Genomic DNA, 26,762 nt, shown 5'->3' with positions numbered 1-26,762 from the left:
TCCTTGATGTGGCGTACAAGGCTATTTAGGATCTGGTTTCTATTTTTTAAACTCTGTCCTTTTTTTTACCCTACTTTATTTGCTTTTTGTTTCTAGTCATGCCTAATTGCTGTAGTTCTCTGAACATATCAGGCTGTTAAAGGCCCTGGTTTAATTTGCTTCTGCTGCTTTGGCTTCTAGAATCATAATAATAGCTACTGTATGTTGAGTGCTTATTGTCCACTGGGTTAAGTACTTACTGTATATTCTCAAATAAACTTTACCAGTACCATATGAAGATTTTGATTTTAATCAAAAATCAAAATTGCAAAAACAGGGCACCTGGGTGGCTCAGTTGGTTAAGTGTCTGCCTTTGACTCAGGTCATGATTCTGGAGTCCTGGGATGGAGCCCCATATCCAGCTCTGTGCTCACCAGGGAGTTTGCCTCTCCCTCTACCACTCACCCAGCTCGTGCTCTCTCTCTCTCTCTCACTTTCTCTCTCTTAAATAAATAATTTTTTTTTTTAATTGCAAAAACAGTTGGTCCCAAATTACAGATGAGGAAACTGAAGCTTAGAGACATTGTGTGACGTACACAAAGTCGTATATCTAGTAATGATGGAGTTGGGATTTTCCTTTATTTTATTTTTTAAATTTTATTTTATAAATATATTTTATTTATTTATTGGGGAGGGAAGGGGCAGAGGGAGAGGGAGAGAATCCCAAGCAGACTCCCTACTAAGCGTGGAGACTGGGGTGGGGCCAGATCTCATGACACCAAGATCATGACCTGAGCCAAAATCAAGAGTTGGATGCCTAACTGACTGAGCCACCCAAGTGCCCTGAGTTGGTATTTTAATTCAGGTATCTTGGACTCTGAAGCTCATGTTTGTAACTACCACTGTACACTGCTGCTTCTGTCACTGATGTCCCCTCTTACCCATCCTGTTGGATACCTTCTTGTTCCAGAGTGTCCTTTAACTCATGTCCTTTATTACTACTTGAATTGGGATTGACTGTTCCTTTTTCTGTGTTCTCATGTTGTCTGTATATAACTATTACAACATCTGTAATATTTTATTGCATTTATTGTCTATCTTAATTAGCAAGAGTCATGTCTTATTTATTTTTGTGCTTCCAGTATATAATAGAATGTTAGGCATATAGTAGGTGCCTAATAAACGTTGAGTGAATATATCTGTAGTGCTTAATATGCTCATGTTACTTGTTAGCCTAAAATGAGTATGATGGATGATTCTATATTATTTTTGTGGAGTGGGGAGTAAGAGTACAGGAAGGCAGGGTAAACCGCCCTTAATGATAGTAGTAGTGGTGATATTAATAAGAATAATAGCAACTAATATTTGTTGAGCAATTACCATGTGTTAAGTACTGTTGTGCAGTTTTAGATATAGTATCTAGCTTACTCATCAAAACCCTGTGATATGGTTACTGCTGTCCTTATTTTATAGCTGAGGTAAATGAGATTAAAGAGGTAAAACAAGTTAGCTAAGATCACACTATGAGAGATGAGCTAGTATTATAAGAGTCTTTGCTCTTAGTCATTATGCTTTCCTCTCCTTATTGGTATTAATTGGAGGTTTATGGGTTTTTGAGGCTCTTTTTAACTTATTAAAATCAAGTATTACTTTGGGGTGTCGAATGCTTATTTTCTATTTGGGATAATGAGTAGAAGCCAGGACTCCTTTACCCATTTATTATGATAGAGAAAATATAGTTTATCCTTTCAACATTAAGATTTTCTTGGCTTTGGGGCGCCTGGGTGGCTCAGTTGGTTAAGCGACTGCCTTCGGCTCAGGTCATGATCCTGGAGTCCCGGGATCGAGTCCCGCATCGGGCTCCCTGCTTGGCAGGGAGTCTGCTTCTCCCTCTGACCTCCCCCCTCTCATGTTCTCTCTCTCTCTCTCTCATTCTTGCTCTCAAATAAATAAAATCTTTAAAAAAAAAAAAAAGATTTTCTTGGCTTTAATTGCCAGATACTTCATTCCTTGTGACTTTTCTAATGAGTATGTGAGCAGTCTTCTTTTTAAAAAACCTATTGTGGCGCAAATTTTGTTGTATATTTGTTGTAAGTGTACATTAGAAATAATGTAAATGTGGGTGCTAGAAATTACTAAATGAAAACATGATTTGTCTGTCTTTTTAAGAACTCTGTCAGAGAGTTGTTAGTGGGTTTGATAGTCTTGATTACATTTAATTTTATTTAAAGAAGTTTTTTCCTGGGATGCTAGGTGGCTTAGTTGGTTAAGCATCTGCCTTTCCCTCAGGTCATGATCCCAGGGTCCTGGGATTGAGCCCCACGTCAGGCTCTCTGCTCAGCGGGGAGCCTGCTTCTCCCTGTCCCTGCTGCTCCCCCTGCTTGTACTCTCTCTCTGTCAAATAAATAAATAAAATCTTAAAAAAAAAAAAAAGGTTTTTCCTGACATTGCTACTGTTAAACTGAAGCATTACCGTACTTGTAGTTTTTCTGCTTACTTTGCTAGTATTTGTTTTAGTTATACTCCATTATTGAGAAGATTCACTTAATACAAAGAATATGAACTTTGGTGTCCAAAATATATGGCTTGAGATCCTGTATGATTATGGGATATTGGGCAAGTCACTTAACTTTTCTGAGTTTCAGTTACTTAAAATGAAAGTCAGTTAATCTACTTCATCGAGTAGTTAAGATGATTGAATGGGGGGCATGTGGGTGGCTCAGTTAAGCTTCCAACTCTTGGTTTCTGCTCAGGTCATGGTCTCAGGGTTGTGAGATTGAGCTCCTAGTCGGGCTCTGTGCTTAAGATTCTCTCTCACTCCCTCTCCCTCTACCCCTCCCCTGCTCTCTCTCTAAAATAAATAAATAAATCTTTTTTAAAAAAAGATGATTGATTGGAATAATATATAGAAAATGCTGGCAGATATGAGGCATTTTATTACTGGTAGCCTATTTTTTTTAATGAACTTAATTCATGGTAGCTATTTTTTTTTAAACAGCAGTTTTAATTTTTTTATTATTATTTTGTTAAGCAAATTATTTGCCCAAGGTGGGGCCTGAACTCATGACCCTGAGATTAAGAGTCGCATGCTCTACCAACTCAGCCAGCCAGACACCCTAAGTAGCAATTACTTTTAAGAAGACCTTCCTTTCTCCCATCTTTAATTAGAAAAATAAAAAAAAAAATAGATTCTGTATTAAAACTGTACATTATAAATTAAGTTTTTGTAGTTGAGCAAAGTGAAGTTAATTTTCTCTAGCTTTAACTTAGAATTAGGAAAAGCACACTTGTTCTCTCTTGTACTGTGTGAAACTAATCAACTTCAGAAAGCCCAAGGTACCATTACTGTTTTTTGAGGATTGTGGGTCTGAAATTGGGAATACAATTTTCCTTTTAGAAAGAAGCTTGAAAAGTTTTTATGTTAAGGAATATAGCCTTTTCATTCCAGTATTCCAAGATGTTTTTGCTGATTTTATTGGGTTTTACAGTATCAGCAAAACTCATTCCTAAATTTATCAGATTTGGTCCTAAATTGCAACTGTATTACTTTCTCGCTTTGAATGCATCTTGGGGCACTTTTGTGGTGATACTACTGTCAAAACTTTTGAATACTGTGTTTTTTGCAAAAAAGAATTGCTCTGTATGTCAGTAATTATCTCTTGGAACACTGATCCATACTTTTTGCTTTTCCAAGTAAAGATCAATAGTAAACCACCTGCATTCTAAAATGGTTTAAATGCTGATTCTGACTTAAAGTAGAGGACTTACTTTGAGTGGGAAAAGTAAGACATACTGGTCTATCCAAATATAAACTGTACAAAAGAGAAGAGATATAGCAAATACATTTTAAAAAATGTTTCAGATGTTTACAATGTTTTATTTAGCTTTTCATTTTAAATTATCAAATCTGAATCTCTTTTCTTTTTAAAGAGAATTTTTTATAAATTTATTTATTTTTTAGTAATCTCTACACCCAACGTGGGGCTTGAACTCACAACCCCAAGATCAAGAGCTGCACACTCCCGACAGAGCCAGCCAGGTGCTCCTCAAATCTGAATCTCTTAAGGGAGCTTTATTTTTGAAAGTTTGTGAGAAGAGGTACTGTAAAACATTTACCCTTCTCATAGCTCCAGTTGGAATTCATGGGAGTGATGATTAGTCTTAAAGGTTAGCAGACACACAATTTGTGGCTACTAATATTGTAGTCCCCAACTCAATACAAACTTATTTAACATGTTTAAAATAAAAGTTTCATAATTCATTGTTAGGTTAAAAGGTGTTCTATATAAAACAATGTACTTTCAACTTATATTTGAGAGGTTGGTAGTCTTTATTTGCTTGTTGCATGATATGACCAAGTGACTGGAGAATATATAAACAAGTATATATAATGTATATGTTTTATAATCAAATGTTCCTTTTTTACTAACTTATTTTCTCTAACTAGCAATTGCTATTTCCAGAAATATACCTTATAGAAGGTAGCAGTTGGTTATTGACAAATGTATAGGTGAGGTTTTATTGTTTTACTTTTTTAAGACTTAAAACATATTAGTATTGTTAATGTTTTAATTATAACACTGCTTACTTACACTTGATAGAAATTGTGTGCGGTTTTTGTTATTGTTGTTGTTTTTTAGTGGAATTGAGTTTTGGCCAAAGCATAGGTTGGTTAATAAGTGATTTTTCTAACTAGATTTTGGCCAGGTGACTTTGTTTTTTTAAGGTGATAGTAGTTGAGTCTGTGGTTAATCTTCCTAGTAACTGTTGCCATCCAGTTGTTCATTTCTGAAATGTCAAATGGGATAAAAAATAGGATAAAATGCTTATTCCCCTTTTCTACCCTGCTCCCCCCTTTGTTTAAATTCTAGTTGAAGCTACTATACTCATGTTTTTTTAAAGAAGGAAGGGTGAGAAAAGACTTTTCAGAAGGAAGACATAAAGTGTTTTGCCTGTAGCATTTAGAAAAGATTACCTATAAAAGAAAAATAGTTTCTTGGGGCCAGATTCCCTCTCATCTTTTTGCTTCCACCTTTTGTTTTTGTACCTAATCAGGAGATAGAAAAAAAAATCTGCAATCTCAAAGACTTGAAATAAACTTTCTTGTCATTGGCAAAAACAGTACCCCTATAGGTGGATGTTTTATGTTTGCTGCTCAGTGTAGCTGCTGGATCTAGAGTTATGTAATTATCATTGGGCAGTAGGGACATTTCTGTGATCCTTTAGCTTTATGTAAGACACTCGGGGGCTTCTCTTTTCATTTATATGATAAAGACAAATTTAATTAGGTATAACATTATTTTGGACTTACCCATTTTCTAGATGTGTTTTTGGGGACTGTATCACCAAGCCTTTTATGTTAAATATACAGAATTGGTCTAATTTAGTATTTCCATGTCGCTATAAATGGTTTCCATGTTGGCTGGTTGAGGTAATGCTATTGCAATCTGAATTACAAAAGTATGTATTTCAACAGGTTTACCAGGTAAGATATTTATGAACTGCCAAAAGCAACCCCCCAGATAGTCCCAAAGTAATAGGCATAACTGGATATTTTGTCCTTTTATTGATTCCACATTGAGTCAGGCTTTTAAAATTTTAGAGTAGGACAAAGGATATATTAGAGTTGAGTGCTTTTTGGCATATCTAATTGTATTCAAATCATCTGTGTGTATAGTTATGGATAATTACAACTCATTCTGGGAAACGTAAGTTTTTTCCCACAAGTGTTACAGATATTTAAAATTTGATCCTTTTATTATTCATTTATTTATTTTTAAGTTTTATTTATTTAAGTAATCTCTGCATCCCATGTGGAGCTTAAACTCATGACCCTGAGATCAAGAGTTGCACATTTCTCTGAGCCAACCAGGCGCCCCTAAAATTTGATCTTTTGGGTCAGAACTTAAATATAAAATGCCTAAAACAACACTTGAAAATTGAAGTGATCATCACAAGAAAAAAAATTATAACTGTGAAGTGATGGATGTTAATTAAACTTTCTGTGGAGATCATTTCACAGTACATACATATATGAAATCATTATGTTGTACCCCTTAAGCTCATACAATGTTGTATGTCAATTATATCTTAATGAAACTGGAAAAAATAAATAAAATGAAAAAAAAAGAATTCAAGTAAATTCTGATGAAAATGTATCATGTGAGATTCTCAGTGAATATCATTCTTCCAGTTTGAAAGGGCATAGAAGATAGACACTGTGGCGAGGGACAGGACAAAAGAGTTGTAATTACACAGAATTAATATCCTAAAAATTACATTTATATAGTGTTTTATTATTTTCCAATTATTTTACCTTATTTCATCATTTCAATAGCACTGTAAGATAGATGGGGCAGGTATTTTATTTATTGAGGAAGAAATGGAACATTGGAAAGGCAGAAAGTGACATGCCTAACGTCGTCACACATAGTGCCTCATGAAACTGATACTTCAACCTGATTCTGATCTGTAGCACAGTATTCTTTCCATTATGTCATGTTGCCTAACTGAAACTTGAATTTACATGCATTTTAAGAGGTAGGAGAATTAAACTGAATAAATTGTCTTATGAATTTTAATTTTTTTTAAAGATTTTTTATTTATTTATTTGACAGAGAGAGAGAGACAGCAAGAGAGGGAACACAAGCAGGGAGAGTGGGAGAGAGAGAAGCAGGCTTCCCGCTGAGCAGGGAGCCCGAGGTGGGGCTTGATTCCAGGACCCTGGGATCATGACCTGAGCCAAAGGCAGACACTTAACGACTGAGCCACCCAGGAGCGCCATGAATTTTAATTTTTAGAGAGAAGTTATAAGCCTTTTGAAGGCTAGGGACACATCTCTATTTTGTGTTTTCTTCCTAACTTGTTTCTTCCCAAGCACTTGGGAATGTGCTGTCTCGTGTATGTGATACTAATATTACTGACATCCAGGATAACATTGCTGCTGGTTCTCTCTCTCTTTCTAGTGGAGGTGACCAGGTAGGCCATGAGCAGTCTGTCACCTTTTGCATGGTCTTATTTAAATCTATCCCTAGTTGTTCTTTCTAGCCTAAAGCCGTAGTTGTACTCTAGGCTCTTCATTGTTTTTTAAAAATTTGAGATAAAATTTACATACCATAAAATTTAGCATTTTAAAGTGTACAATTCATTGGTTTTTAGTATATTTACAAGATTGTACAGCATTCACCACTATCTGATTCCAGACATTTTCATCATTCCAGAAACTTTAGACCCATGAATAGCTACTCCCATCCCTCCTTCTGTGTTTCTCCACTTAACCACTAAGTTACTTTTTGTCTCTATGAATTTCTATGCTAGACATTTCATAAAAGTGGAATCATGCAATAACTGACTTCTTGTTTCTGGCTTCTTGCACTAAGCATAATATTTGCATGGTTCGTTTATGCTATGGCATGTGTCAGTACTTATTCCTTTTAATGGTATAATAATGTTCCACTATTTGGATATACCACATTTTGTTTATCCATTTACCAGTTGATGGACATTTGTGGGTTTTTTTTTTCCTACTTTTTGTCCATTATGCATAATAGAGTTATGAACTTCTGTATACAAATTTTTGTATGGACATGTTTTAAATCCTTTTATGTACATAGAAGTGAAATTTCTGGGTCATATGTTTATTCTGTGTTTAATTTTTGGAGAACTGCAAAACTGTCCCACAGTGGCTGTGTCATTTATATTCCCACCAGCAGTATATGAAGGACCTTATATTTCTTGAGAGTGGACCACTCATCACTTTCCAAATGCATCTTCAAGCCCCTTTTTTATTTCATTCCCTTTGACTTCTATCCCCATGTCTGACTGTCTAGTGAAATTCTATGCATCCTTCAAAGCCTAACCCATATGCTGCTTCTTGTGCAAAGTCTTGGATTACTGGGGCTGGAAGCAAGTTCTCTCTCTTTAATGCATGTAGTTGTACCATTTATTTCTCTTTGAGGCCTTTTGTGATAGTCATGTTGCCTTTGACTAGTATCTTCTACCACATTTTTGTACTGTCAGGGCGCCTGGGTGGCTCAGTCCGTTAAGCGTCTGCCATCAGCTCAGGTCATGATCCCAGAGTCCTGGCATCGAGCCCCGAATCAGGTTCCCTGCTCAGCGGGAAGTCTGCTTCTCCCTCTCCCCCTGCCTCTTCCCACTGCTCGTGCGCACACTCTTTCTGTCGTGTTCTCTCTCTCAAATAAATAAATAAAATCTTAAAAAAAAAAAAACAGGACTTCAGTAAATATTGGGAAAATGAGTAAGAGAGAATATAGAATCCTTAACTTGGATTTTTAAAACGTTACACAGTACAAATCTGTATTTGTCTCCAAAATATGTGTAATACCCGTTAGATGATTGCTTTTTATAAAATAGAAATGTTAACTTTTTTTAAAGATTTTTTTATTTATTTGTCAGAGAGAGAGAACAAGCAGGGAGAGCTGCAGGCAGAGGGAGAGGGAGAAGCAGGCTCCCCGCTGAGCAGGGAGCCCGATGTGGGACTCAATCCCAGGACCCTGGGATCATGACCTGAGCCGAAGGTAGATGCTTAACTGACTGAGCCACCCAAGCTTCTAAATACTATCTGTAATAAAAAATTCAGAATTTGGCATGATGGTTTTATCTATCCTCACAATTGGCAAGTATATATATTTGTAAATACCTAATAATTTCTTGGGCCTGTGAAATTTTTATTGTATAAGCAGTTATCTTTTCATATCATTTAACAACTGATAGGATACATTTATCTACTGGCATGGATCTAGAATGGCATCTTTGTAATTACATATTAAAGAAGCTGTATTGCAGGGTGTCTCAGTCGGTTAAACATCTGTCTTAGGCTCAGGTCATGATCCCAGAGTCCTGGGATCGAGCCCCACATTGAGCTCCCTGCTCGGTGGGGAGCCTGCTTCTCCCTCTTCCCCTGCTCGTGCTCTCTCTCTTTCAAATAAATAAATAAAATCTTAAAAAAAAAAGCTGTATTGCAGCATAGTAATGTGGTTCAGTGTTATTAGATGTGAAGTTAAAGGGGTATTTTCCAAAATTTTATCACTAGGTGATAAAATGTATCCAAATCATTGTAACTTTACAGTCTTTCTTAGGATTTTTATTTGGTGGCCATTACGAAACTGATGACAAACTACCAAATATGCCAAATAATGTAGTCTGAATACTCTGGCTCCCTGAAGTAGCATTGCCTAGTAGTTAAGAGCATAGACTATATAGCTATGTGGCGGGGTTTGAAACCTGTCTGTGTCATTTATTAACTGTGTGAGCTTGGAGAAGTACTTAACCTTTCTGTTTCTTTTTTTCTATCTGTCTACAAATAAGTTAACCTCCCTGGTTATATGTATTTACATATTGTAGACATAGCTAGGTACATAAATATATACTCATGATTATATACATGATAGTCATGTTCATGTTTATATACATATATATATACTTTTAGCAAAATAAAGATCATACTGTTTTGAATCTTGTGATTTTCATTTCACTTTATGAATATTTTCTCATGTCACCAAATTTGCTTCAGAAACATTGTTTTTAATGACTGCATGGTAGTCCATCCTGTGAATGGACAGAATGTGTTTACCAAATTACCAATTGTAGTTTTTTTCCTCTGATTTTTGGAATTTGAGTTAATGTGCAGTGACCATCCTTGATTATTTTTGTCTTGCTTTCAGATGCTTTTTAAAGAATAGATTCCTTAAAATGAAATTACACAATCAAAGGGCATGAGCCTTTTAAAGCATTTTGATACACATTTCCAAATTACTTCCCAGAAAGATTGTACATATTTTATTTAAGAAAATTCATTTAGAATTAAAATTAGATTTGAATTTAGAGGGTTACATGTTTATTTTCATAAGTTGCTTTTGCTTATACCATTCATTCATTTCAACAAATACGGATTCAGGACCTACTGTACATGAGATATTCTTAGGCCCAGGGGACAGAGCAGTGAACAAACAGGTGTGGTTCCTAACTTCATGGAGCTTTCTTGTCTTTAGGGCTCCAGATATTTGATAGTGTATTAAATCTTATTTTCTTTTAAGAATCAGAATTTAATAAATTGATTAAAAGAGAGGAAAAAGTGAGCCTTAATGACCTATCCATGCTATCTAGTCTTTTTACTTTCTAGTCCTGTTTACATCTTCCCAGGGACTATAGTCATGTACTTATTTCATTAACAACAAAAACAAAAACAAAAGCTGCTTTTCAAGCTCTGTGCTAGGCACAGAATGTACAGTGTTCTTCAGGAAACTTGAATCTGGTGTGTCTGAGTTATACTGAAGTCATGTCTGAAGATAAGCAGGTAGGAGTCTCCCTCAAAGTCCCTTCCCACAGCCCCATGTTTCTACAGTAATTTTTCTGCTTATACTTAAATTTCAAGCCAGAAATCATATTATCTTAAATTGCAGTTATTCTAACAATATTGAGATCAGTTTCATGGATATTGCATTTTTAATTCATAAACAGGTCGAATCATTTATTTTGGATCAAGAAGATCTGGATAACCCAGTACTTAAAACAACATCAGAGATATTCTTATCAAGTACTGCAGAAGGAGCAGACTTACGTACTGTGGATCCAGAGACACAGGCACGATTAGAAGCATTGCTGGAAGCAGCAGGTAATTTATTTTTTGTTTTCTTATTTTCATCTCTTTAAAAGTCAAGATCTCGGGCGCCTGGGTGGCTCAGTTGGTTAAGCGACTGCCTTCGGCTCAGGTCATGATCCTGGAGTCCCGGGATCGAGTCCCACATCGGGCTCCCTGCTCGGCGTGGAGTCTGCTTCTCCCTCTTACCCTCCCCCCTCTCATGCTCTCTCTCTCATTCTCTCTCTCTCAAATAAATAAAATCTTTAAAAAAAAAAAAAGAATGTGTAGGTTATTTTTGAAAATAGTGCCCAAAAAATAAAAAATAAAGTAGTGCCTAAAAGCTTGTTAGAGTGCCATATACATACCTTACCCATGTTAAAACCATTAAAATGCAGAAAATTCAAAATAAAAAGTTTTGGGTTTTTTTTTAAGATTTTATTTATTTGTTTGAGAGAGTGAGAGAGAGTGCATGAATGGGGACAGGCAGAAGGAGAGGGAGAAAGAATCTGAGCCCGATGTGAGGCTCAGTCCCACGACTTGTAAAATTATGACCTGAGCCAAAACCAAGAGTTGGACGTTCAACCAACTGAGCCACCCAGGTGCCCCATAGAAAGGTTTTAAAAGTATAGAAAATTTCAAGAGGCCTGGGTGGCTCAGTCAGTTAAGCATCTGCCTTTGCTCAGGTCCTGATCTTGGGGTCCTGGGATTGAGTCCCGCATCGGGCTCCCTGCTCAGCGGGGAGCCTGCTTCTCCTTCTGCCTGCCGCTCCCCCTGCTGTGCTCTCTCTCTCTCTGACAAATAAATAAATAAAATCTTTAAAAAAGTATAGAAAATTTCATTCGGTTCCTGAGTACTTTTTTTAATTTTTATTTTTTTTAATGTTTATTTATTTAAGTACTCTCTACACCCAGTGTGGGGCTCCAACTCAAAATATGGAGATCAAGAGTCACATGCTCTTCTGACTGAGCCAGCTGGGTGTCCCCAGTTTCCGAGTACTTTAATAAATTTGATATTAAAGAATGGTGTTCAGAAAAATCACAGCAGCCTTTTAGCACATTTCATATTGACTGAAGAAAAACAGTATTACGTTTCACCAAATAATGACTAGGACAAATAAGAGCTAAAATAAATTGAGCGTTTTTATATTATTCTTGGAAAGACATAGATGTTATATTAAGAATGAGCTTACTTGATATCATTTTGTTATTTCTTTTTGTCCTGTTATAGAAAAATATAGGTATAGTTTGTAGCAGATTGACTTTTAGTCTACTTACTGTGTCTTTTTGGAACTGATAGTAACTTAAAATTAAACACAACAAAATAAGACTCTTTAAGGCAGAAGTAGTAATTTTTTTAAGAAAGGTATAAAGATCACATTAGTAATAACATTGAATGTCCCTCCCTTAGAGTCTGGATTTCTAGTGTGTCTCCTACTTGTGATACAGGGATATACTGTATAAGATTCCTGAACTGGCAGTGCCATGATCACCCTCTAATTTTGGGTTCTTTGTTTGTTTGTTTTGCTTTGTTTTGTTTTTGTTTTGTTTTGGAACCTTAAATTATTTTGCTTAGAGCAGAGAGAAGTGTGTAGAAAAGACATCTCTCTTCTCCGGGTCTTCTCTGCTTTCCTTTTCTTCCCCAGATCAAGTTTTGTTTACTGGTGGTAGTACATTTTTACTCTCTGGTTTAGGCTTGTGCTTCACACATGTATTACTCCTTAATCCCTAATTAAGGGTTTTAAACTCATTTTTCTTTTTTTCTGGGCACCTCATGATTCTCATTCAGGGCTGTTTTCTGGTACATTAAGCATTTTTCTTTCCCTGTTTTCCTTTTGTTCTTAGTAAGTTGGGATAAGTAGCAAGATACCTTAGAATTGCTTGTTTTTCATACCTATATTGATAGACAATAAACCTTAAAAATAATGATTATCTGCCTTCCAGGAGGTGTGAAAAACTATTGAATTTTTCAATTTTGTGTATTTTGATAATTTAAACTCCATACATGGTTGGATAGAGTGTTCTGTCTAAAGAAATTGTCAGATTATTTTAAGATTTATTTATTTCAGAGAGAGAGAGAGAGATGGATAGAGGAGAGAGCATGAGTTGGCAGAGGAGCAGAGGGAGAGATTGTCAAGCAGACTCCCCGCTGAACACAGAGCCCAATGTCAGGACTTGATTTCACAATCCATGAGATCATGACCTGAGCTGAAATCACCAGTTGGTTGCTTAACCAACTGAGCCACCCAGAGCCCCAGTCAGATGTATTTTAAAATGATGTGGTCCTTTCGTTTTTTGTTGTTTTTTTTTTAAGATTTTATTTATTTATTTGACAGAGAGAGAGAGCACAAGTAGGCAGAGGGGCAGGCAGAGGGAGAGGGAGAAGCAGGCCCCCCGCTGAGCAGGGAGCCAAATGTGGGACTTGATCCCAGGACCCTGGGATCACGGACCTGAGCCAAAGGCAGATGCTTAACCAACTGGGCCACCCAGGCGCCCTGATGTGGTCCTTTCTAAGACCTGTGCAAGTTGACTGTTGGATGAATATTTTCTTTTTGTGCTTCAGTATTTTCATTTGCTTTTTGGACTTTTTGTTGAGGAATTTTAGATTCTTTGTTTTTTTGTTTTTTTTAAAGTAATCTCTATACCCATGGGTGTAGAGGGGCTTGAACTCATGACCTTGAGATCCAGAGTCACACGCTCTTCCAACTGAGCCAGCTAGGTGCCCCTAGACTCTGTGTTTTTAATTATAAGAACATATTAGGGATTACTAGGCTACTTAAGGAAGATAGAATTCTTGACACTATTTTAACTGAAAAAAGGAATTTGAAAAAAATTTTTCTTTAAAATTCTTTGATATTCTTAGAGAAAATTAAGAACTAAAATTATTTCAGGGGTGCCTCACTGGCTCAGTTAGAAGAACGTGTGACTCTTGATTTCAGGATTGTGAGTTTCAGCTCCATGTTGGGTATAGAGATATTTAAGTAAGTAAACTTTAGAAAAAAAATTAAAGCTATTTAAAGAAGAATTTTAAAATTATTTTCTTTTTTAAAGATTTTATTTATTCATTCGAGACACAGAGATGCAGAGAGAGAGAGAGCACGAGCAGGGGGAGAGGCAGAGGGAGAAGCAGGCTCCCCGCTGAGCCAGGAGCCAGATGTGGGGCTCGATCCCAGGACCCGGGGATCAGGACCCGAGCCGAAGGCAGACGCTTAACCATCTGAGCCACCCAGGCGCCCCAAAATTACTTTCTAAATTATAAATGTAATACAATTAGAAATAGGTAAAGCAATATAAAATGTATTAAGTAGATAATAAAACCTTCCCACTGTTAAAGTTTACATATACTTCCAGACTTGTTCCTTTGTAGCTTTATAAATACATGTATATGTTTAAATATACATAATTTTTAAAATAATGAAGTAGGGTCATATTACACATAATATAACTTCCTTTTTTTACTTTATTATGAGCATCCTTCTATAATACGGTATGTCTATCTTTCTCCTTCATTTATTTATTTATTTTTTTTAATTTATTTTTTTAGAGTGGGGGAGGCAGGGGGCACAGGGAGAGGAAGAGAAAGAATCTCAGGCAGGCTCCATACCCAGCACAGAGCCCAGCATGGGGACCTGGAGTTCACGACCCAAGCCAAAACCAAGAGTTGGACACTTAACCGACTGAGCCACCCAAGCAGCCCTATCTTTCTCCTTCTTTTAAAGGATAAGATAATATTCTCTTACTTAGATGTACCATAATTTATTTTACCAGTTCCTTATTGAGAGATATTTAGATTATTTCCTATTTTCCAATATCACAAATAATGCTGTAGTTTATATTCATATGTAGCTTTTCTTATTTGTGCAAGTATCTTTATAGGACAAATTATTAGAAAGTGGTATCACTGTGTCAAAGGATGTTTACATATAAAATTTTGATAACTTGTCAAATTTGCCCTGACCCTGCCAACTTTGTACCAGTATACATTCCTATCAGCAGTTTCAGAAGGCCTTACTCTTCAGTTTTTTTGTCAGTTTCATAGTTTGTGTTCCTTTAATATCACTAAGTTGCATCATACTCTTTATAAATGATAATAAATTTATTGGGTATTGATTATTTTCAGTTTTTATTTTGCCTTAATTTTATGTTGTGCCTAATTATATAGAAATTTTTACTGAAATTAGAAATGTTTCATATCACATGTATTAATATTTTATTTTGTGGCTTTTGGAATTTGTCTCATGCTTAGGAAAGTCTCCCCTAGGGGCTCTCGGGTGGCCCAGTCAGTTAGGCGGCTGCCTTCAGCTCAGGTTATGATCCCAGGGTCCTGGGGTCGAGCCCTGCCTCAGCCTCCCTGCTTAGCGGGGAGCCTGCTTCTCCCCCTCCCTCTGCCTGCTGCTCTGCCTATCTGTGCTCTCTCTCTCTGTCTCTGTCAAATACATAAAATAAAAAATCTTAAAAGGAAAGTCTCCCCTACATCTGCATTAGAAAAACACTACATAGTATAATAGTACTTTTCAGGGTTTTGTTTTTTGTTTTTTGCTTTTAATTTAAATCTTTAGTCTACCTGTATATTTTTGTGAATGCTGTGAATTAGAGATCTTAATTTTCAATTGGTAACCAATTTCTGAACAGTTTTTTTGAAATAAGCCCTCCCATCTCCTTTGATTTGAAATCGCATGTCTATACACATTGAATTCACAAATGATCTAGGGTCTTTTTTTGGTCTCTATTATATATCCTTGATATAATTATCTGTTTCTGTGTAAGTATCATACTGTTACAATTTGCCTGGCATCATAATACATTTTATATCTTAATGGGCAGGTTTTCCCTTCTTGTTTTTCTTGTTGTTCTCCAAACCTTTATTGACTATTTTCCTCTCATTTTCAACAGTGATCAGGCAGTGATATTATCATTGAAATTTTCTGTTACAGTTGTCACTGATTCCTCACTGAATCTAGAGAAAAAGTTTCATTCGCAACTTAGACATCTAATAGTCCTACTAGACTGAGCTCTGTAAGGACAGGAACTATGCCTTATCCCTTTTTGTCTGTAGTGCCATGCACATCATAAGCACATAATAAATATTAGAATGAATTTATTTTAATTCACACTGTTACCCTAGAAGATGGTTCTAGGTGGCTATTCAACCAGAGGGAGAAACTGTTGGATTGTTGTTGTATTAGTGCTGCATACCCACTTCATTACTACTGAAAATAGTATAAATATGATCTTCTACTAGAGATCTTTTTGTATGACTATATATTTTGAAAGAACTTTCATTCATTTACGTCAGTGAGCATCATGTTAAGTTACATTTGCAGTTAGGTACGGGACAAATTAATATTATATGCCTTGTAGAGATGTGGTTATGTGATGGCCTTTTGACATTAGTCACAAAATTGATACCAACCTTATATTCTGATTGTCAGCTTTATCTATGGAGACTATGCCGTTTTTGCCCTAGATAACAGTGTTTAGCAGTGTAATTACAATTTGCACTTTTTTACTTTTTCTTCCCCTGCGCTACCTGATTGATTGACGCACACTGAAGGAATTGGCAAATTGTCAACTGCTGATGGTAAAGCTTTTGCAGATCCTGAGGTACTCCGGAGACTGACCTCCTCAGTAAGTTGTGCTTTAGACGAAGCTGCTGCTGCACTGACACGGATGAGAGCAGAAAACAGCCACAATGCAGGACAAGTAGACACGTATGTGTATAATGACTTTTTCTGGGTATCAAACATTTTCTTGAGTGGAATTTGGGGAAGTAGCAACTTTTGGTTAATTCTGTCTTTTGGAGGGGATTATAACTTTAAACGGATATTAGAATGGATATTATATTTTAAGTAGATATATAAATATATATATGTTACATAGATATGAAATTGGATACTATATTTTTATTCTTGCATTCTACTCATATTCATTGAGCATTCTTGTGGCATGTACTATACTATACTAGACTCTGTAAGAAATCCAAAGTAAGATCTTACTTCTCTTTCTAAGGAAATTACTTGTTCTAAAGATTATAGTGGTAAACTCTAAGCTGACTGCTTGAGTAAATAATAAATGAAATGAGTTGTTAATTCAGTAATCCAGGTGCGTGCTACTCAGATATAGTCCATAACTAGCAGCATCAGCATCACCTTAGAGCTTGTTTGAAATGCAGAATCCCAGACCTCACCTCGGAACTACTGAATCAGATTCCGCATTTTAACAAGAAACGGGTGATTTGTATGCACATTAAAGTTTGAGATTTATTGATTTTGTTAACCACTGTGCAGTAAAATATTTACATAAATTACATCTTCTGTTACCAAATAAAATTTTAAGCCATAGAATTATATCCCAATATCTTTGGGAATTATTGTATTGGTAGAGTTTAAAAACTTGTGCATCTAATACTTTTTAAAACTTTATTTAAAAATTAATATGACGGGTGGGAGGGATGGGGTGGCTGGGTGATAGACATTGGGGAGGGTATGTGCTATGGTGAGCGCTGTGAATTGTGTAAGACTGTTGAATCACAGACCTGTACCTCTGAAACAAATAATATATGTTTAAAAAAAAAAAGAAGAAGAAAAAGATAGCAGGAGGGGAAGAATGAAGGGGGGGAAATCGGAGGGGGAGACAAACCATGAGAGACTTTGGACTCTGAAGAACAAACTGAGGGTTCTAGAGGGGAGGGGGTAGGGGGATGGGTTAGCCTGGTGATGGGTATTAAAGAGGGCACATTCTGCATGGAGCCCTGGGTGTTATACGCAAACAATGAATCATGGAACACTACATCAAAAACTAATGATGTAATGTATGGTGATTAACATAATAAAAAAATTAAAAAAATAAAAATTAATATGACAATATATTAGAACATTTTGAAAATAAAAATGACAGCTGTTTTCATATTCAATTTACTGCCTTTCTGGCTTGGTTGGCCTACATGAATAATTAGTATTACAAACACACAAAATGTTCGTACAATTTTTCTCCTTACTGTATAAACATTTTTCTGTGTATGACTCTTTATATTTAATATAATTTATTATCATAGGTTTCTGAGTCTTTCTTTGTTGGTTAATTGTTGATGGTTTTGTTTTCAGTCGTAGTCTGGCAGAAGCTTGTTCAGATGGGGATGTGAATGCTGTTCGTAAATTGCTAGATGAAGGCAGAAGTGTAAATGAACATACAGAAGAAGGAGAAAGTCTGCTGTGTCTGGCTTGCTCAGCAGGGTATTATGAATTAGCACAAGTAAGCAGAAATTATCTTGAGTATTGAAATTGTGGAAGGATTTTGATGTTTTGTTTTTATTACTAATCAAAGAAATTATCATTAGAGGCCAAATTCCTTCCTTTTGGGCAGTAGGTAAAATAGAAACTGGTAATTTTGTTGCCTACACATGTAACTGGGCATGGTGCATTTTTCTGCCATTTACTCAAAACTGTTCCTAATGAATAAGAAACATATAAAAGTAATAGTGATATTTTCAACTTGTCTTTAAAAATAATTTATTATACAGCTATAATGGAAAGTAGTGATTTGTTGTCATTTCATCCAGATTATCTCAATTCTTTTAATTTTTTGTCTGTTATAGCAATATTGGGAAATAACCATGTATTTACCAGTTAGTTTCTGTCTTGGGAGGATAGTTTTGCTGTTCTATTGCTAGATAATCCCAAGTATAACACAAATTCTTTGACAAGAGCAGTTAACATTTTATGTTGCATTTATGCATTTATTTCTCAAGAAATACTATTAACAGTAAGAACTGACAGTTTGTCTCTCTGTGTAATGTGTTTTAAAGGTATTGCTTGCTATGCATGCTAATGTTGAAGATAGAGGGAATAAAGGAGACATAACTCCCCTAATGGCAGCATCCAGTGGAGGTTATTTAGATATTGTGAAATTATTACTTCTTCATGATGCAGATGTCAACTCCCAGTCAGCAACAGGTAAGTAGAAAATTATGTGTTAATTTGAGGAAAATAAATTGATGTATTTAATTATAACCTAAGAGATAAAAATTTGATTTTTACAACTGGAAAATCACACTACAGAAAAATCTTAGCCGTTGTCTAGAAACTCTGAGTAAAATATAAATTAATTTGGTATCTTCAAAAGACTGAGATTCTCTTTGCCTAAGATTGACAGTTTTTCTGCTGGAGACAGTTTCTTTTTTGCCATAATGATATGTAACATAAAGAGGCAAAATTATGAACTGTATGTCTTATAATTCTTTATCTCATTTAAATCCTACTGCCTTGACTTTAGATTATAGATTAACCTGAGGGTATTTACCCTGTGGGGTTTTTCATGTCAGGCATACTGAATACATTTACTACTAAGATATTCTTGTGGCAGAATGAATTCTATTCTAGTAAGAGGTATTCTTTTAGTTATTTATACTTGCCAGACGCATAGATAGGAGGAGCGTTGGTCATGTGTCTTGAGTTACAGATACAGTTTTAGGAGTAAGATTACTTGGATTTGGGGGCGCCTGGGTGGCTCAGTTGGTTGAGCGACTGCCTTCGGCTCAGGTCATGATCCTGGAGTTCCTGGATCGAGTCCCGCATCGGCCTCCCTGCTTGGCAGGGAGTCTGCTTCTCCCTCTGACCCTCCCCCCTCTCATGTGCTCTCTCTCAAATAAATAAATAAAATCTTTAAAAAAAAAAAAAAGATTACTTGGATTTGGTGAGGCAGCAACATATAATGAAAGTGTATCATTGTTCCATACCATTAAGTAAATACTAAATGTAGATGATGAGCAAGACTTCCTAGAAGGGATTGTAGACTATTTTGCTGACTGCTTTGTCTTAGTTGTAATAATAGTAACATGCATAATGTGTAAAATGGTTGAACAGTTGAATTCTGAACACATTGGATTCTGGAATGTTACTTTTCTTTTTCTTGCTGAATTTTTAAAACCGTCTTCTTCAATGCCATACTAATAGATAGTTAAACCATCTCCCTTACCTCCTCTAATAAATAAAAATCCTCAAAACAAAATCAGGAAAGAAATAAGTGGCAAACCAATAATGGGATAATGACCTTTTAAAGAAATTTTTCTTTTGAAGGAGTTATGCTGAGGGGTTATATCTTCCTACTTCATTAGCTTGTCAAGTAAGATGAAGTGTCATCTTGAAAAATCCCTTTCAATATGTTTTTATTTAAAATATTCTAGTGTATCATTCAAAATTACTCCTTTTTCTTTTGATACTGTACAGCCTAGAAATCCTTAACATTTTCTTTCTTTTTTTTTTTTTTTTTTTTAAAGATTTTATTTATTTATTTGAGAGAGAGAGAATGAGAGAGAGCACATGAGATGGGGGAGGGCCAGAGGGAGAAGCAGACTCCCTGCCGAGCAGGGAGCCCGATGCGGGACTCGATCCAGGGACTCCAGGATCATGACCTGAGCCGAAGGCAGTCGCTTAACCAACTGAGCCACCCAGGCGCCCAACATTTTCTTTCTATGTATATTCATTTCTTAATTTCCTTTTACCTTTCCTTTATCTATGCAGATTTATTCATAAGACTGTTCATTGTTTTAGGTACATTTTCCTATGACACGTATCTTTAATCTAGTAGGAAAATAAGTAAATTGGCCTGTTTATAACAAATCTTTTATTTATTTATTTTTAAAGATTTTATTTATTTATTTATTTGAGACAGAGAAAGGGAGAGAATGAGCCGGAGGGAGGGGCAGAGGGAGAGAGAAAGAGAGAAGCAGACTCCCCGCTGAGCAGGAAGCCCAACATGGGGCCCCATCCCAGGACCTGGAGATCATGACCTGAGCCAAAGGCAGACACTTAACCAACTGAGCCACCCAGGTGCCCCTATAATAAATCTTTTAATTAGTGAGAAAATTAAGATGATGCTTCTAACCAATAGAACAAAAAAAGGTGAGATGATAGTTCTAGCAGTTTATGTAAGGGAATTGAAGGGGTAGAACTAGAGCATAGCATAGTTATAATTGTATCCATTTTATCATAATTCTGTATATCTTTTTTTCTTTGTTAGGAAATACTGCACTAACATATGCCTGTGCTGGAGGATTTGTTGACATTGTGAAAGTGCTACTTAATGAAGGTGCAAATATAGAAGATCATAATGAAAATGGACATACCCCCTTAATGGAAGCTGCCAGTGCAGGTCATGTGGAAGTTGCAAGAGTTCTTCTGGATCATGGGGCAGGCATCAACACTCATTCTAATGAATTCAAAGAAAGTGCTCTTACCCTTGCATGCTACAAAGGTACTCTCTCTCTATATGAATATTTACAATTTTTTTCATAACAGCTTTGCATATTTAAATATTTGAGTATTGAGTATTTGAATTAATTTTATATTTATGTTTTCCCTGTGCTGTCAAATTATGTAACTTGTAGGAGATTATATAGAAAGTCCATTTTAGCCTGTATTTCATAAAGTATAATTTCACAGTATATGTTTATTATTTTAATTCAAATTTATTCAGGTAGCTATGAAGTCAACGAAAACTTGTAGCACAGATTTAGAGGGTTTCCATTTTTTAATAATTTTTGTTTTATATGATTTTTCCAACCTTTATTTCAAAAATAATACACACTCAAATAATAGTAATAATCACAGTTGATACAGAAAACCTCAAAAACACAGAAAAGCATAAGGAAAAGAAATTTTACAATGACATGTATTGTTACCACATAAAGATTAAAGCATGTAAGCAGTATTTTAGTATACTTATTTCCAGTGTGTTTTTTAAGCATATATGTATAAACAAATATATATATATATTTAAACTAAACAACCATACTTGCTTTATAGTCTGCTTATTATATTTAGCAATATATCATGTACATTTCCCATCTCAATAAATATTTTTGTAACACAACTTTTGATGACCACATAGTATTTCACTATTTCAGCTAGGAGTGGGTATGGCTGCATGTGTCATGAAACCTAAATTAATAATGATTTAAACAAAAGAGAAGCTTGTTTTTGTTTTTTGTTTTTTTTTACATAAATCAAGTCCAAGGGTATAGGCTGTCTAGAACTAGTATAGCTGTTCTACTGCTATCAAGATCTCAGAATTCTGTTTTTCTGTTCTATCTTCCTACTATTTGATTTCTATTCTCAAAGTTACCTGTAATCCAAGATGGTAGCTAAAGCCCCAGCAATCTATGTTGTAGGACAAAGAGGCTAAGGGCAAAATGGGGAGTGCTTTCCAAATCAGTAAGCTACCTTTAAGGAATCTTCTTAGAAGTTCTGCCTTATAGCTCCCACTTACATTTCATTGGCTACACATAGCAAGGGAAGCTGGGAAATGTGGTCTTTTAGTCAGGCATGTTGCCACTCAGATAAAAATCAGAGTTCTGTTACTATGGAAGACTGAAAGAGTGGGTATTGAGTAGGGAACTAGTAGTCTCTGCAAATACATCAAATGGATGTACCATAATTACCTATTGTTGGACACTTGAATTGTTCCCAGTTTTCACTATTATTAAAAACACTGTAATAACATCCTTGTGCAGACATCTTTGCCTAATCTCTGATTATTTCCTTAGGATAAATTCCTGGAAGTGGAATTGCTGGGTCAAAGGGTATGGACATTTTTAAGGCTTTTGATACATATTGCCAAATTGCCTTCTAGAAAGGTTGAAACAATTTACACTCCCATCAGCAGTGTTTGAGAGTGCCCTTTATCCCACCCTATACCCTCACCAACACTGGGTATTATCATTCTTTTTAATATTTGCCATTTTGATAGTAAAAAATGGTGTCTTATTTTAATTTGCATTTGTTTAATAGGAAGGTTTAATTTTTTTTTCAGTTTAGTATTCATTTACATTTCTTTTTTAATAACCATTTCATGTCCTTCATCCATTTTTCTACTGGAGTGTTTGTCTTTTTCTTACTGACTATTAAGGTTTTTTATATATTAAATGTATCCAGAGGGTTGAAATTATTTTGAATGGAGTTTTCTGTGCCTGTTCATTGCCACAGTGAGTTTATGGTCATTATTTTAATGCTGTTTTTATGAAAAATATGATCCAAACACATTTTACCTGGCATTCTATTTGATTTCAGTGTTTTGATTTGATAGTTTGATAGTTTATATAGATTAAATCAAAGAATAGTATTATTGCTTTACTTAACTTGAGTTATGTGCTTTCTACTAATTCAGTCTTTAAAACCTAGATACCTTGATGAGAGCGTGCTTATTATTTTGGATTGGCTTTGTAAAACGGTCATTCCTTTATTGAATGAAAAATCAGTTCTCATAAATTTTTGTATAGATACCTGAAAGAAAAGGATTCCCCATTTGTATTAAATTAATAACTCAATTCTTCAGAAATACAGTTTGAAAATTCATGTTTTCTCTTTTTTTTTAAGGCCATTTGGATATGGTTCGCTTTCTACTTGATGCTGGTGCAGATCAAGAGCACAAAACAGATGAGATGCACACTGCCTTAATGGAGGCTTGCATGGTAATTTTAAATTGTACTCATTTGAGATGACATTGAAAAGCAATGCTGTGTTTAACCTTTGTTTTTGTTTTGTTTTTAAAGATTTTATTGTCAAAGAGAGGGGGAGAGAGAGAGAGCGAGTGAGCACAATCAGGAGGAGCGGCAGGCAGAGGGAGAAGCAGGATCCCCTCTGTGCGGGGAGCCTGATACGGGACTCGATCCCAGGACCCTGGGATCATGACCTGAGCCAAAGGCAGACACTTAACTGACTGAGCCACCCAGGCGTCCCTGTTTTTTTTTGTTTTTTGTTTTTTAAAGAAAACTTGTTATTGCTTTTATGTACAGAAAATTCAACAGCATACACTTAGCCCAGTTGGGTGGCTAGTCCTTTAGCCTTTGTTTTTTCCATCTTGGCAGTGTGAATCACTGAGTTTGGACCCAGGACCTTGCCTCCCCAGTGACAGCAGATCTCATCATATCTGTCATTATAATTGGTCCTGATAGCTTCTGCCAGCTTAGCCAGAGCTCCTCTGTTTTCTGAGTTAACCTATGTGAAGGCTACAGTGGTGCAGGCCTTCCTGTGGACCAGACTCCCTAGCCTGGCCTTCCCCTTGATAATGAAGTAGGAAACCCCCATCTTATCACATAGGGCAGGCAGAAAGATAACCAACTCAGTGGGATCCACATCATGTGCAGTCACTACCAGCTAAGCCTTCTTATTTTCTCCTAAGGTGGTGACATTATTAAGCCCACCTTCAAGGATAGGCGGCCTCTTAGTGGGGACATTGCTTTGCCAAGAGCTTTCTTCTCAGCCCATGTCAACAATCACTCCTTCTTCTCTTCTTTGTGTGTATAGTCTTTAGGGTTTCCTACATATCATCTGTGAACAGAGATAATTTTATTTCTTCCTTTCTTATTTGGATGCCTTTTTTCCCCCCCCCTTTTCTTGCCTAATTGCTCTGGCCAGAACTTCCAGTACTATTTGAATAGAAGCGGTAAAAGTGGGCATCCTTGCCTTGTTCCTGATATTAGAAGAAAAGCTTTCTGTCTTCACCATTGAGTAGATGTTTACTGTGGGTTTTTCATATTTAGCTTTTATTATGTTGTGGTAGTTTCCTTCTAGTCCTAATTTGTTGAGAGTTTTCATCATGAAAAAGATTTTTTGTTAGATGCCTTTTTTGTATCAATGGAGAAGATACTGTGATTTTTTTTTCCTCTTTATTCTGTTAATGTGGTGTATTACATTGTTTTATTTTCTTATGTTGAACCATCCTTGAATTCCAGGAATAAATCCTCCTTGATCATGGTGTATAAACCTTTTAATATGCTGCTGAGTTCACTTTGCTAGTATTTTCTTGAGGATTTTAGCATTCAGTATTCATAAAAGACATTGGTCTGTACTTTCCTTGTAGTGTCTGTGGCTGACTTTGGTATCAGGATAATGCTAGTCTCATAGAATGAGTTAAGAAGTGTTCCCTCACCTTCAGTTTTTTGAAGAAGTTTGAGAAGGATTGGTGTTAATTCTTTTTTAAATGTTTGGTAGAATTGGTAGAATTCACCAGAGAAACCATCAAGTCCATAAGTTTTCTTTGTTGAGAGATTTTTTTTTTTTATTACTGATTCAGTCCCTTTACTAGTTAAAGTTGTATTCAGATTTTCTGTTTCTTTGTGATTTAGTCTTGATAGGTTTTGTGTTTCTAGGAATTTGTCCATTTCATCTAGGTTATTCAATTTGTCAGCATACAATTGTTCAGTGTGCTGCTATCTTATAATCCTTTTTATTTCTGTAGAATTGGTAGTACTGTCCCCACTTTCATTTCTGATTTCACTAATTTAAATTTCTTTTTCTTTGTCCATCTAGCTAAAGGTTTCTCAATTTTGTTGATCTTTTCAAAGAACCAGCTTTTGATTTCATTGATTTTTCTCTCTCTATTGTGTTCATCTCTGTTCTAACCTTTATTTCCTTCTGCCAGTTTTGAGTTTAGTCTTTTTTCAATTCTTTTAATTGATGTCTAGTTTGTGTAATTTTTTACAATTTTTATTAAGTTATTTTATTTTATTTCAGTATACTTAACATACAGTTTTATATTAGTTTTGGGTGTACAATATTCTTTTTTTTTTTTTTTTAAAGATTTTATTTATTTATTTGAGAGAGAGATTGAGATAGAGAGAGCATGAGAGGGGGGAGGGCCAGAAGGAGAAGCAGACTCCCTGCCGAGCAGGGAGCCCGATGCGGGACTCGATCCCAGGACTCCAGGATCATGACCTGAGCCGAAGGCAGTTGCTTAACCAACTGAGCCACCCAGGCGCCCTGGGTGTACAATATTCTTATTCAACAATTCTATACATTCCTAGTGCTCATCATGATAAGTGTACTTTTTAATACCCATTGTGTATTTTGCCCATGCCCCTACCCACCTCCCCTCTGGTAACTATCAGTTTGTTCTCTGTAATTAAGAGTCTGTTTCTTGGTTTGTTTCTCTCTCTTTTTTTTCCCCTTAATTCATTTGTTTTGTTTCTTAAATTCTGCATATGAGTGCAATCGTATGGTATTTGTCTTTTTCTGACTTACTTTACTTAGTTTTATACTTTACCTCCATCCATGTTGTTGCAAATGTCAAGATTTCATTCTTTTTTAATTAAGCTGAATAATATTCCATCGTGTATGTGTGTATCTATATGTGTATATATATGTGTATCTATACACACACACCACATCTTTTTTTTTAAAGTAAAATGACATTTTTTATTTGTTCAGAATGCTTGTTTTTAAAGTTAACTGAAATTAAAAATGGTTTGTTTTCCAGTGAAGTTAACACCCAAAACTATTAACTTCAATATTAAAAGTCTATAACGAAAATGGACCTATATTTAATCTCAGCTGATACCTGAATAGTTATATATACACTATGCAATGACATCTATTCTTTTTAACAAAGCACAGCCTCCCGATCAGACACAGAAATGCAGAAGTACAGTGTTACTTTCATTTTTTCCCACTAGAGTAAAATATTTTAATCTCTAGAATTCATAAACTCAAAACTGTTGACACAATTTTAATTGTTTTTTCTTGTTCATGTCTGAAGAGGAGCTTCTTTCTCTAAGAAATTTTATATTTTATAATCTTTCCTTTGAAATAGAAGATATGGAATCTCCTGAGTTATATATGCAGCTTATGCATTCTTTAAAAGTTATTTTTAAAATATTACAAATTAATCATATATATCCATAATACACATCCTTGTTATTCATATATTCCTTTAAGCAACATTCAAGTAGATTTGTGCTTTGTATGTTTACATTACTTTAGAGCCTATTTTTAGCTTTCAATAAAACTGTATATCCTTTATGTGGAAAACCCCAAAGACTCCACCCCAAAACTGCTAGAACTCATACAGGAATTCAGTCAAGTGGCAGGATATAAAATCAATGCACAGAAGTCAGTGGCATTCCTATACACCAACAAGACAGAGGAAAGAGAAATTAAGGAGTCAATCCCATTTACAATTGCACCCAAAACTATAAGATACCTAGGCATAAATCTAACCAAAGAGGCAAAGGATCTGTACTCAGAAAACTATAAAATACTCATGAAAGAAATTGAGGAAGACACAAAGAAATGGAAAAACGTTCCATGCTCATGGATTGGAAGAACAAATATTGTGAAGATGTCAATGCTACCTAGAGCAGTCTACACATTCAATGCAATCCCCATCAAAATACCATCCACTTTTTTCAAAGA

The 26,762-nt window shown here is 35.5% G+C and overlaps 1 protein-coding gene across 4 annotated transcripts in view; it reads left to right on the top strand.

Annotated features, from left to right (window-relative positions):
• The window catches only part of ANKHD1 (ankyrin repeat and KH domain containing 1), a 112,770-nt gene that overhangs the window by 15,227 nt on the left and 70,781 nt on the right, over nt 1-26,762 (top strand). For all 4 annotated transcript variants that reach the window (XM_006731447.2, XM_031026141.2, XM_031026139.2 and 1 more), the window contains exons 2-7: nt 10,459-10,612; nt 16,130-16,286; nt 17,679-17,826; nt 18,380-18,527; nt 20,593-20,826; nt 22,947-23,041. In XM_006731447.2, the coding sequence (XP_006731510.1) occupies nt 10,459-10,612; nt 16,130-16,286; nt 17,679-17,826; nt 18,380-18,527; nt 20,593-20,826; nt 22,947-23,041 (936 nt within the window). The remainder of the gene's footprint in view (nt 1-10,458; nt 10,613-16,129; nt 16,287-17,678; nt 17,827-18,379; nt 18,528-20,592; nt 20,827-22,946; nt 23,042-26,762) is intronic.

The sequence above is a fragment of the Leptonychotes weddellii genome, chromosome 7 (genome assembly GCF_054177405.1).
Source record: "Leptonychotes weddellii isolate Sample4059 chromosome 7, ASM5417740v2, whole genome shotgun sequence".
Lineage (NCBI taxonomy): Eukaryota > Metazoa > Chordata > Mammalia > Carnivora > Phocidae > Leptonychotes > Leptonychotes weddellii.
This window is presented reverse-complemented; position numbering and strand designations above follow the sequence as displayed.